The sequence below is a fragment of the Coenobita brevimanus genome, chromosome 90 (genome assembly GCF_032717465.1).
Source record: "Coenobita brevimanus isolate Jiangsu-jjx chromosome 90, ASM3271746v2, whole genome shotgun sequence".
Taxonomy (NCBI): Eukaryota; Metazoa; Arthropoda; class Malacostraca; order Decapoda; family Coenobitidae; genus Coenobita; species Coenobita brevimanus.
Genome location: NC_137043.1, coordinates 12257705 through 12271275, shown reverse-complemented (window position 1 = coordinate 12271275; position 13571 = coordinate 12257705). Strand labels below are relative to the sequence as shown.

The window sequence follows — 13571 nt, the reverse complement described above, 5'->3', positions numbered from 1 at the left end:
TTACTACTACTACTACTACTTGTACTTTTTTTTTTCCAAAAAATCACCTCCATCCTTTGGTAAATTATACTGTGAAGATCAAAACCAACCTTCCTAATACATTTCACCATTTGGAGTTGTAATGTGAATGTTAACACTAACCTTCATATTACAATCCGTTGGCCCCAAGCACTCCAACGGCTGTGGTTACCAACCATCTACTATTATTATTATTATTTCATTTTTTATTTATTGATATTACAATGTAAATAAAGACCTTAAACTATTGGAGTCGCTGGTCTATGCGACTCTCGACCACTGTAGCTTTGTAATCCATACCCGCCAGAGAGACAGGCCTGAGGGCAGATGATCTTGTGCCCCTGACACATAGCAGAGCAGACCTCACGAGGGAGACTGAGAGTCGACATCTCATCCAGGCCATAACAGAACTCTGCGGTTCACGTTTCTTCTCAGAAAGAACCTCTGCCAGTCTCGAATAGAATCTCACTGCCCTTGGACCCATCACACCTAATGTAGTGAACACAAGGGGAGTGAATCGACCGTGGTCCACATGTTGGATCCTTTCTTGATAATTTCTATTTTTTTCTTGTTCATTCCTCTTGTGTGCAACTTCGAGAGACAGTTCACGATGACATGCTGCCATGGGATCGAATATCCTGATGTCGAAGAACGCCCTCTGCCCACGTGTCCAGAAACCTAGAGCACTGACATCCACTCTTGCATCATTTGATGTGTTTGCTGTTCTGTGGGTGAAGTGCTCGCCGTCCAGGGGTAGCAGAGCTGGCTCAATCGTGACATCATAGCATATTTCCTGTAGTATTTTGGCAGTGAGGTCGCGTACTTCATTGTGTCGGATGCAAACAAAGCCTCCCTTCTTGCATACCATTGCTTGGTTTACATCAAAGGCAGTGCCACAGGCACAGTGTTGAGGTAGGTTCTCTATTGGCCACCCATATCTCAAGGCTATGGCGTCAGTAAATTCTTGTTTGTTGAAGTGGAAGCCTTTTGCCTTGAGAGGCAGGGTTGTGAGCCAGTTCGATGCCCCAACCTCCTGTGCAATTTCAACTCTTCTGCACTGGTCTGGTGTTAGATGTTCGATTATGTGCTTCAGCTGGTCTTTTTGTCTTGCTTCACGCTCCTTGCTTATCTGTGTCTTTATGTCTTTCTGCCTTTGTTGGTCGATTTCACTCGTCTCAACCTGGGCGCAGATCTTCTGTGACAAGGATTCGGTGAGCCTGAGTGAATTTCAGCGTTCATAGCTTGCCACGGCTACTGGATTTATAATGCCAAGGCCTCCCATCCTGGGTGGTAGTGCTAGAAGGTCCCTCTCTTCTGGTGTGGGGATGTGGCCATTGGTTAGAGATGGGAGGAATGAATCCCTGATTGCATCCTCCAGTGGTTGTAGCAGCAACTCGATGTCTGGTATGGTCCTCATCATGAAGGTCCACTTGTGCTTTACACCATAAGTAAATGCACTGTATGCTGCATGGGGTTCTGTTTTTACGTGGCTGGATAGCGTATGAATTTCTTCTACCCATGTCTTTACCTTATCACTCTCATATTTGTCTTTGAATTCCTTAGTTCCAATCACAGCCCCTAGATGCCCCTGACCTTCCTTGGTCACTATCACGTTTGTGCCTCTAAATGCTTCTTGTACATCTTGATAGTAAGCTGGTTTCACGATCAAGATGGACTTACTTGCATTAGGGTAGTAACCTATTTCAGGCCCATGAGATGTTACAAGGTCCCACCATTTCCTCACATCCTCAACCTTGCCAGCACCCGTGAGATCATCGGCATAGGCTACCTGTTTTACATTGGTGGCCTCGTATTTGATTTGTTGTTGCAGCACTGTCATCGCCAGGGCGTACATAGCCATGGCAACGGGGTCCCACTGGGTAGTTCCTTCTGTGGACTGGATTACACCGACATCGTGAGCCGCTGTAGCCTGTCTTACCCACAATGTAGAGGTCTGCTGGTTCTTTGTAGGTGTTTTCCACATATTGGGCAAATGCTGGGCATTTAACCTTGATGTTGTGCAGCATTGCCTCCCGGTTGATGGAATTAAATGCATTTGAGGCATCAACTAATAATACTGCCTGACAGTCCTCTTCCCCATATATTTTCCTCATGGAGTGAACTGCTGCCTCACCTCCTGCCTGCTGGCCTGCACACACTTGGAGGTTGCCAACTGCCTGCTTCACATCATCATTCACCACCTCCATGATGCATTTTCCTATAATCCGTCTTAAGACTTCACCCAACCCGATGGGCCTGCATCCAGGATTCTTATCTATGGGGATTAGTCTGCAAGCCGTCAGTGCTTCTATGTTACTGCACTGACTTGAAGCCAGCTTCCTCGCCAGTGAGGCAATGGTGTTACATAGGTCTGTTGCTGCCTCCCCAATCTTGATGTTACTGAGGATTAATCGCCAAGATTTTGCATCCAGGCCTGACGGTCCTGCCCCTCCTTGTGTGTGCATGACTGGGCACTTGTTGTCGTGCAGTCGGGTGTTTTTCTTTTAGTTGTTGCATTGTTTCATCTGTCAGGTCAAGTACTCCGTGATTCAGCTGACAGGGATCTTGTTGCCATCGAGACCTTCCCCTGTCTCATCTTTGCTGCCAAAATTCCTTGCAACATCGTTGGTATTCTGATTTCTTCTGCCTCGGTTGTTTATTCTCATCTGCAAGGCCCTTGCCTCCTCAAGTAGGTTGTCGATTTCACCTCTTTTCCATGTTTCAACCCGCCTTTGGATGGCCTTAATATTTTCTGCAATGCTAGCTCTTGGGCGGGTCTTGTTGAGGAAGAGATGTGGTATTAGTGCAAGGACCTTAAGAAAGTATGAGGCAATGGGTGTGTTATTGTTGTAGTTGGCTATCAGGCGAGTGATTTCCTTGATCATGTCAGTTGTAGCATTGCATTTGGGAGGTTCAGAAAGGTTACTTGAGGACCATCCAACTATTTCATTATATGTGGTGTTCACCCAGGTTACTGCATTTTCTCGGGATTTGCCCATCCAGTATGTGGGACGACTTCCTCGCACAGACCTGTGAGGTTGTTCTGCTTCCTCGTTGTTTGTGTCACTACCGTTCTGAGGACGTATAATACCTGGATGATTCCCTCTTTCATGCACTCCTTTATGGTGGTCTTCATCCTGAGTTTCATTTCTATTATAAACCTCATGATGTTCCTCACCCCCAGCTTCACCACTATTCACTTCTCCATGGTGATTTAACCCACCCAGCGCTTCCATATCTCTCGCATCTTGGCGTCCATCCCTATCCCTCGCTTCACCACGGGGTCTTTCACCACCACGCATGTCCGTGTGATCGTGCATATTGTCAGTGACCGCCCCATTAATGTCCATGTCACCAATCTGTCGCCCGCCATGTTGGAAGCGGTCAAGTGCCGCTTCTGGTGGGCTGTGATTCCCTAACACATTCATACAGAAAGGTCCCATCCTACAGTATGTACACGGTGACATGTTTGTTGCACATGAGCACCTGATACACTTATGCTGCCTACTGGAGCACTGACAACAATACTGTGGGGTGGCCATGGTGTTAAAGTTTTTATACTGTGGTACAGTATTAATGATAATAACTATGGCTAGTTTTTGTAGTATTTTTAAATGAAAATTAAATATAATGTTACTAGAACTACTGTTTTACTATACGAATTTTAAATAAAGATTTGATATAAGTGAAGAATGTGCTTGTTTTACTTTTATTTTTGTAGGTAATATGATTAAGTTATGAAGCAGTTTGCTCGTTTTTCTCTAGTTTTGCATATCAGTTAATATCTAATTGTTCTGTCTTATACTAATAATCGACTGAACTGATAATGATATGTATCAAAAGTTTGATGTGAAGTAAAATAACGCTTCTTTGTTCAAGGGTTAAGTAGGTGGCCAATTGGTGTGGTGCAATAATGTGGAGCCTTGTTTATTGGTAATGGGTCTTCAGGAGTTACGGTGTAGGGGTGCGGGTGGTGTGTGGCGTAGCGGCAGTGTGTGTGTGTGTGTGTGTGTGTGTGTGTGTTTGTGTAGTTTAGTGATATTGGGTCTTCGGACGCTATGGTATAGGGGTGAGTGTGGTGTGGTGTGTGGCGTTGGGACAGTGTGTGTGCGTCTGTGTGTGTGTGTGTTGTGACATGTGATGTGTGATGTATGGTTGTGGTGTGTTGTGGGGGTAAGATAGAGGCACCTTGGTTTACTAAGGCACATTGGCATTAACAAGGTTTGTTTAGTATTTCTCTTGAATACAAAAGAAAATTTTGAGAGGGTTGAGTAAGTAGTCCTAGTTTGTAATTTTATGGAGTTTACATTATTCCTATTATATAGATATTATATTAAAAATACCCTTATTACTATTGTATTTAATAATAATAGTGTACTTAAAACTAGGGTACTATGTTTAAATTTGTTATTTAATTGAAGTTATATTTATTAATTTTATATATTAAAAGTAATGTTTTAATTATTATTGTACTATTTATTATTATATTATAGACTTATCTACTGTGATTGGTTATATATTTATACGATGAGATTCTATGTATAATATGTTTTATAGTTATTTAAGAACAGTCATTGTGTGTGTGTCTGTATGTATGATGTGTTTACATTACAGTGTCATCTAAGGTGTGTGTAAGATTCCCTACCTAAATGTTTTTGTATGCCACACTTCTATACCACCTGGCTATGCTGGTGGAGTGTATGTAGGAGATTGTTGTATAGTTATTAGGTGGTGTGTATGCTAGTGATCAGTGGGTGATATTCAGTGTGTGGTAACAGCTGATGTGTTAGGGAAATGGAGTTAGTGCTCCAAGGATAATGGAGTGAGCAAGAGGTGTGTGACAGGCATCCCACGTCTCATTGTTATTTGTGGACAAAGTTAATAATTGAAAAATAGGCTTCAGAGAGGTACTTATTTTATAAGTGAGGGTGGCGATACTTACATTCTGGGTGTTTGGGGCAGCGCACATGTGGTGGTGGGTCCCGGGTGGCTGATGATATAATGTATGGTGTTGACACCAGTCCAGATAACCCTCTCAGGTCAGCACCTCGCTCGCTAACGGTCTCTGCACACACACACACACACACCCTTCCTCCCCCTCACACCGTAGTTTTAACACTTTTTCACATTTTCCAAGCTATATATAGCTGATATTTAAGATTTTCTTTCACATATGCATCAGTGTCCACTTTATGCTGGAGTGGGTATCAATTTCTAAGAGCCCACAATCGTTTTTACTATGATTTCGAGACGATAACAAGGAGCGCCTGGCACACGTCCTCTCACTCCACCACCCAGAACGCTACTACTTGTACTACTACTACTACTACTACTACTACAACTACTACTACTACTACTACTACTACTACTACTACTACTACAACTACTACTACTACTACTACTACTACTGCTGCTGCTGCTGTTATGTTTACCTTACGTTCAGCTGAGAAATGAGAGGCCTGACATGACCGTGATGCTTTTTAGAGACTAATAACTTTTCAACTACGTGAGATAGAGAAGAGATGCTTTCTGAAGGTAATAGATACATTCAACAGTTCTTTTAGCTATTTACTCATGAGACCAAAGAACGTTCTTGGAATCCGAGCTTTCCAAGGGAATGTATCGAGGGCTTCAGTGGATATGCTACACTATGATACAACAAGGGTAAAATCAGGAAGGGTAATCTCCCCATTTCTGGGTGCTATCATTCGATCAATAGCCAGGCGTTTAACGAACCAGTTCGTAGACACGACAAGTCGAGAGCAGAGAATTGAACATTGCGCGTGTGATAACTGCTACGGTGCCTAGCTATACGCACATCCAGGGAAACATGAAAGTAAACGTGATGGAGTTAATATCTTAGCACAAATATTCTTCTGTTATTGTTCAACTACCACAGCAGAAATGTTGGGAGTTTACATCGAGATGAAATCATGAGCATAGGCGTATGTATAAACGCTCGTTTGCCCGTCACGCACGCACAAAGGGCACTTAACTGATTTTATGAGATCAAACATTTTAATTGTTTTGCAATTTCAGTCTTGCTTCTTTGGTAGGGTTTAGGTCTATTATTACTGAATACACACACACACACACACACACACACACACACACACACACATATATATATATATATATATATATATATATATATATATATATATATATATATATATATATATATATATATGTATATATATATATATATATATATATATATATATATATATATATATATATATATATATATATATATATATATATATATATATATGTGTGTGTATGTGTGTGTGTGTAATATATACTTATACCTACATATTCAGTTAAGAATATCGTCTACAGTGGACAGTATAATTTCCTCATTTTGCACACCGCTGGCCGACTAATACATTCAAAGCACCAACTTTCCCACCCCTGCTACACATGCAGAGAGAATTTCCTCCAGAGTTGTTAATGAGTTTAGAATCTCGCTTCACCTCATCGTAATTACCAGTATGGTTCGGTGTGCATTGATTTCCGAGTCGATTCCTGCAGTTCTGGTGGGCTACCAGAGAACCATTTCACAAGCCAACAGGTCAGTGGGCTGATTGAGTGAGAGCTGCCAAACACTGTCAGTGGTGCGTACAATGTGGTTGTTGGGTTCGGAGAGAAGTGAATCGATTCAGAGGTGGGGTGTGGCAGTTTAGATCTTAATGAACTATTGCCGAAATGCCGGCGCCGCTGGGCTTCGAGTAGAAGTGGGAGGCTCAGGTGAATGCCGTCTGACGTACTCAAGGCTGGGCAAGAATCAGTTCCGGAATCGTAACCATTAACGCGGGTGACCAGCCTCACTCCTCACTGATTGACATTATGTGAGCAATAAACCTCAACCCTTCCCTTGGATGTAAACCCTCACAAGCCCAATTCAGCTGAAGTGCCTTAACGTAATACACTACCCGGTGTCCTATAATTATATGGTTACCATCCAGGGTAGTATAATTATGGTTTTCTGGTATGCAGCAAATCATTATTTTGTCATTCAGTATACAGTCATCTGAATGCAGCAGTATATCCGGTGAGTGGATGATGGCAGCCTTACCTGCCACAGAAATCATGATTTCGCTAAAAGGTAGCTATGGATCTGGACTTAATACAACAGACTTACCAAAAAACGCCAAATGCTTAAGTTAATGAAGATAGCTCAGACCAGACAATTAATTTTCGGGGTTAATCACAAATGCCTGTCAAGGGGGAGATATGAATAGTGATGGACGGGGTGGGGGGGGGGAAGCAGCTGAACCCGTCATTTCGATGGAGTATTGATATTTCCTACTTGCTACACCCAGCTTTTTTTTTTTTTCAGTATATTTGGAGAAACTTCGCGAACAGAAGATTGATATAGACTTCTTTAACTCCTTCACCCATAATAGGTCTGTCTTAAGTTGAATAAAAGACGTCATCGGACTGAAGGGGTTAAGGGGCAGGGTAGAAGGGCTGAGGACGGTGGATAAGGAAGAGTGAAGCGAGAGAGAAATTTGTGGAGCTTTTGTATGTAGATGTCAGATTGATATGCAGTCTCATCATTATTGCCGGTATACTCTTTATACTGTTGATGTCAGGACGGTATAAGGTTCTGTATTACTGTACTGTCTCTCTCTCTCTCTCTCTTTCTCTCTCTGGTCCGCCATATTGTGTTGGTATAAACAAGACCTTGAGAGCTCTCTCCTTTCCTTGAAAGTTTTGGGCATTCCAGTGATCTGCCGTCTATCAGCCTTGGCACGGAGCAATAGTAAGCACCCGTCGTCTGTTTGGTGACATAAGGGGCTTTGGGGCTTTAGCCTTAGACTAGTAGCAGTCGTGAAAATTATATCTCGGCCGACCCCCTCTCGTCAGATTTTCTCCCGGCTGCGCATGCGCGGTGGGGGAGTGTGACGTGTAGTGACGTCATGTGCACGTCACTGTACCCCCACCGGTGCTGCGTCTTGACTCCCTGACTTCATTGCTGTGGTAACATGGCTTATTCTGGCCCTGCCTCCCTTGCTGACATTGAGGCTGACCTCTATCTCAGTGAGGACGAGGACATAACAGACCAACACTCGCCCCCAGTGGCACTCGCCACGCAGCAACCTGGCCCCACCTCTTGGCAGCCCAGTGTTGCAGTTCCCCCTCCCGCTACGCCTACCACCTCCACCAAACGACCCATGGACCAGGCTTCGGATTCAAGTGGTTCGTCCTCACCTGCTCCCAAGGCATCCAGGCGCATCGAGACTTCTCATCCAGCTGCTTCTGATAATTCATTCCCTCGCCCTGGCTCTCATTGTTCACCCCCTCTGGCCACCACTGTCCTTCCTGCATTTTCTCCCAGAGCTGAATATGTCAAGCTTGTCTTCTGTGGGAACCCAACTGTGGAAACGAAGCTGCATTGGCTCTCTGACGTCACCAGGGCTTTCTGCCTCAATCGGGAGTTGGCCGAGGTGAAAATGTCTGCTGTCACCTCCCGTTTTGTTTATATCTCACGTAAACGTCCCGACATCATCGAAAGTGTTGCGAAAGGTGACTTCTTATCTTTGAAGCTTGATGTTCAGGACTCCGTTGAGAGGCCGAGGAAGTTCCCGACGTATCTCGTCACCCGCTACCCTGTTGATGTAGACCCTTCTCTGGCCAAGGAACTTAATGGCGTATACACTGTGCGTCGCTTCTATCAACATGGCACGCCCATCAACCGGCTTGTTGTCGTATGGAGCCTCCCAGACCCACCGCCACCAGCTTTCAGCTTCAGCTTCCTTCCTTGCCTTCCATCCTGTGAGTTTAAAAGGATGAGAGACGAACTGCCTTGGTGCTACAAATGCTGGGGTATTGGTCATATATCCCGGTATTGTGCTGCTTCCTCTGATAAGTGTGGTTGGTGTGCCGGCCCCCACTCCTCCCGGACTTGCCCACATCGCACCCCCACCCAACCTACCACCGCTGATGCTACTCCTGCATCAGACCAGCCCACCCCACCTGCTCCAGATACATCAGTGTGGAAATGCCCCCGCTGTAATGAACAAGGAGTCAATGTGTGGCACGGTTGCCTGAAGCGCTTCCGTGCTGCTGCCTCGTTTGCTGTTGACGCTACGCCTCCCACCTTGCCCCCACCACCACCAAAACCATGGTCGCGACCAGGCGCTGCTTCACCACCTCCATCCTCTACCCTGGCTGCCTCGCCGCAAGTCCTTGCCCTTCACGAGGCCATTGCCAACCTGACGGCATGTTGCGCAGCCATTGAAGCACGTTTTGATGCAATCGAGACCCGCATTGATAGTCTCGCCACCCAGCAAGCCACCACTGAGCGCACCCTCGCCACACTCGTTGAGTCCCACCATGCCGTCATCACGTCTATCACCACCCTTTCCGAGAGACTAGAAGCCCTCGCCTCTACCTTTGAGAAGCTCAGTGATCGACTCATCAAGGAGCCACCGCACCGCAAGCCTCAGAGCAGAGCCACTTCCATGTCATCGGGCGGCAACACTTCGACGTCCTTGTCCCCACCAGCCTCCCGTAAACCTAAAGGCAGACTTCAATAACGGAATGCAGCTTCACATCATCTCTTGGAATGCCTGTGGTATCGGAACTTACCCGAAGCTTACTGCCCTCCAGACTTATATAGGTCGTCACCACCCACATGTCATCTTTCTTCAGGAAGCTTTTGTAGGCTGCCATGTGCTCGGGGTTGAAGCTCCCCCACTCCCAGGCTTCGTCTATTATGTCCATCACGTCAGGAATGGCCTCGTGAGCTACATTCACTCCTCCATTCCCCATCAACTCCTCCGCTGCTCTACCGATGACAACATGACCTTCCAGCTCTTCGAGATCACCGTGGGTGCTGGGAAGCTTCAATTCTGCAATGTGTATTCTGCTCCAGGAAAGATCAATCTCCCTGCTCTCCCACCACCTACGGTACGTCGCAAGGCATGATCTACATGGGGGACTTCAACGCCCGGCACCCCGCCCTAGGTGATGCCTCCCCCTCCCCAAATCGTGGTGGACTACCTCTTCTCGAATACATCCGCTGACACCGGCTCACTCACTGGCCTACTGGGGGCGCCACGCACACCCAAGGAGGCACGCTTGATCACATCATTACCTCTGGCCTGGTGGTGTCACATGTTCAGTGCTTTTCTATACAAACCCTTTTCTCTGATCACATCGCTCTTGGATTACAGTATTCCCTACCAAGTGGACCTTCCTCTCCTCACACTCACTTCCGCATCACCATTCCTCCAAAGTACTGCCCTAACTACATATTTTACATCTCCAGTCTTCTACTAACATTTAACTTCCAGTTGCCTGAGAATCTGTACTCCTCTCTGGTTCGAGCAACACATGACTTTTACACTCGTTTTGTGACACGTCCGCACATCAAAAGACACGGCGTGGCTCATGCCTGGACACTGGATCAGCGCATTCTCCAGGCAGAAAGGCAAGCTGTGGATGATGGTATCGCATTCCAGAGCCAACCAACACATGCCCGTCTCATGCAGTATCGTGCGTCCAGAGATGACCTTGTTGCCCTTCAACAGGGTGCCCGTACCGAGGCTTGGAGGAAGTATACTGATAGCATCAATCACCAGGCAAGTGCTGCCTCCATGTGGCACCTTATCAACAGAGTTATTAGGAGGAAACCCCCAAGTGCTTTTCACCACAGCCCAGCACAGTATGCAGAGGACCCCATCACTACCTGGTCTGAGCAGGTGCAGTCACACAGTCTTCCCGTCCATGTTCAAGAGGCACTCTCCACCCACAGGAACGCCCACACATTGCGTCTCATGGCTGCATTACTCAGGCCGGATGAAGAAGACGACGTACCCATCACTGAAGATGAACTGCGCCGTGCTCTTGCCAGGAGTAAGATGACTGCACCCGGGGAAGATGGTATCACCTTTCAAGTCCTCCGCCTCCTCCTCAAAGTTCCCGGCTCTCCCTTGCTGAAGCTCTACAATCTTTGCTTCCAAAGGGGATACGTGCCTCATGCCTGGACCTCTAGTACCATTGTGCCCATTCCCAAACCTGGCACAGACAAGTTCAGGCCTATTTCACTCACCTCCTGCTTTTGTAAAGTGCTTGAACGCATATTCCTTGCTCGCCTCATGTTCCGGCTACAAGACAAGTTATCTCAGAGCCTGTATGGTTTTTTGCCACAGAGGAGCACACACCATTGCCTGATGGACCTGTATGCCCGCCTCTCCCCCGCCAGTGTGGTAGCATTTCTTGATCTCAAGAGTGCTTTTGACATTGCCAACAAGGAGGTTATTCTTGACCAGCTGGTTGAGTTTGGGGTACACGGTAATCTCCTATGGTGGATCCGAGGTTATCTTTGTAACAGGACCTCACCTGTGCTATTCCAAGGGGCATGTAGCACGTCCAGGGAATTCGAGCTTGGTACTCCCCAGGGTGGAGTTTTAAGTCCTTTTCTTTTCAATGTTCTGATGCACCGCTTGCTGACTCTTCTACCCGATATTCCTGGCACGACTATCACCTGCTATGCTAACGACATCTGTGTGCATTCCACCTCTGCTGCCGGTCTTCAGAGATTCCTACAGTCTTTCTACGAGTCGTCCTCTGCTTGTGGCCTCCTTCTCACCCCAGACAAGAGTCGAGTATTCTCTCCTCGGGGCTGTGGTACACTCCCAGTGTTTACTGTGGGACAAAGAGTTATCCCTCCCTGTACGCAGTACCTATACCTGGGAACGCCAGTGCGCATCACTCCAGCCATACCTGCTCGGCAGCGTGTCCATCCCATCATCCAAGATCTCCTCCACCGGCTAGAACAGCGCTTTGTCCCCTTCAAGTGGCTCACTAATTATGCTGCCGGCATCTCCATCCCCTTGGCAAGAAACATCTACATTACCTTCATACAGTCAGTCATCGCTTATCTCTCCCCAGCACTTAGCCAGCTCTCTAGGACCACCTTGGAGCCTTTAGAAAAGTTTCAGAACAAAGTGATGCGATACATTCTTGGGTGCCCCACCTCCACCAGGATAGTAACCATGTTGACTGAACTAAATCTTCCTTCAGTTGTTGAGAGGATCCACGCCAACGTCACCTCCTTCAGCATCAAGTGCCTTCACTCACCCCATGTTGTTCCACACTATTTCCACGTCCTGCGAGCCTCACTTGACCCTGCTGCTCCTCGCCTTCTACTTCGTCCTGGCGTCCGCACCCTCGTCAACACAGTGTGCTCCTCCCTGCAGCATCTTCACATCGACGTTACCGTGGCCGAGGTTGATCATGGGCCACCCCCATGGAGGATTCCACAGCCTCATGTCACCTTCACACCCACCTCAAAGACTGACCCACCTTCCCTTCAGAAACAGCTAGCTTTGGAGCACATTGCTGCGCTCGCCTCCTCTGTCTCTGACACACATCACCTCTATGTGGATGGGTCCATACAGCCTGATGGCAGTGCTGGCTGCGCCATCTACTCACCGGACTTGGAGCCCCCGGAGGGTGGCTGGGTTGGTCGCAGGTTACCCAACTCGTCCAGCTCTACATACTGTGAGCTTCAGGCCCTTCTCCTGGTTGTCAGTCTCCTCCGTCAGCGGCAGGTGAATGGTGTTGTGATATGTGATTCTCAGTCTGCACTTCAGACCATCTCGTCTCCACACCCCTCTCAACGCTCACTCATCAACCACATCTTGCATCAGTTAGTAGTGGCTCAAGATCTTTCCCTCTGCATACGATTTTTGTGGATTCCTTCCCATGTTGGAATAGTTGGGAACGACAGGGTGGACCTCCTCGCTAAGAGTGCCTGCAAACTGCAGCTGCCTGACGGTGCTGCACCCTCCCTTCTCTGCTACAAGCGGATCATATACTATGCCGCACTTCTCCCCACACTCCACTGCATGAATGTTGAGCGTCCACAGAGTGTATCTATACAACACTACGACCACTTCCGACTCTCTTCCCCGAGGTATCGCCGACATGGGCTCATGGTTCGCAGACATAATATTGTGACTGCCCGGCTTCGGCTAGGGTACAGACCTCTGTGGCAAGTCTCCGAGGCGGGGGACGTACCCCACTACTCCACCTGCAAGCTCTGCGACCGTCCAAATGCCAACAGTCTCCATCACTACTGCCTCGAGTGTCCCTCAGTGAGTGATTTGCTGCCCCAGGGCCAGGACTTAATACATGTGTGTCGGCACTTGTTAAATGATGACAACTTGGATACTGTTTTAGCCCGACACCCACACTTTGGTGGGTGCTGAAACTTGTTTCGCAGTGTATGCTGGTGTATTTCACCTTCTTGTAAGATCACTCTTGCCTTTGTCCAGCTTCACTCTACATGACAGCGTGTCCTACGTGTCACGAATACTATGTATGATTAGAGACTGAGGACTGTACTAGGTTTGTCGCTCTATGAGCGTAATAAATTAATTAAAACAAAAAATCTCTCTCTCTCTCTCTCTCTCTCTCTCTCTCTCTCTCTCACACACACACACACACACACACACACACACACACACACACACACACACACACACACACAGACACACACACACACACACACACACACACACACACACACACACACA

At 47.0% G+C, this 13571-nt stretch overlaps 1 protein-coding gene across 1 annotated transcript; it reads left to right on the top strand.

Moving 5' to 3' along the window:
• Window positions 1-9828: 9828 nt before the first annotated feature.
• LOC145411598 (uncharacterized) lies at window positions 9829-13244 on the top strand. Its single transcript, XM_080281607.1, has 2 exons — window positions 9829-9936; window positions 10323-13244. The coding sequence occupies exons 1-2, from the start codon at window positions 9829-9831 to the stop codon at window positions 13242-13244; spliced, it is 3030 nt and encodes a 1009-aa protein (XP_080137733.1).
• Window positions 13245-13571: the final 327 nt, after the last annotated feature.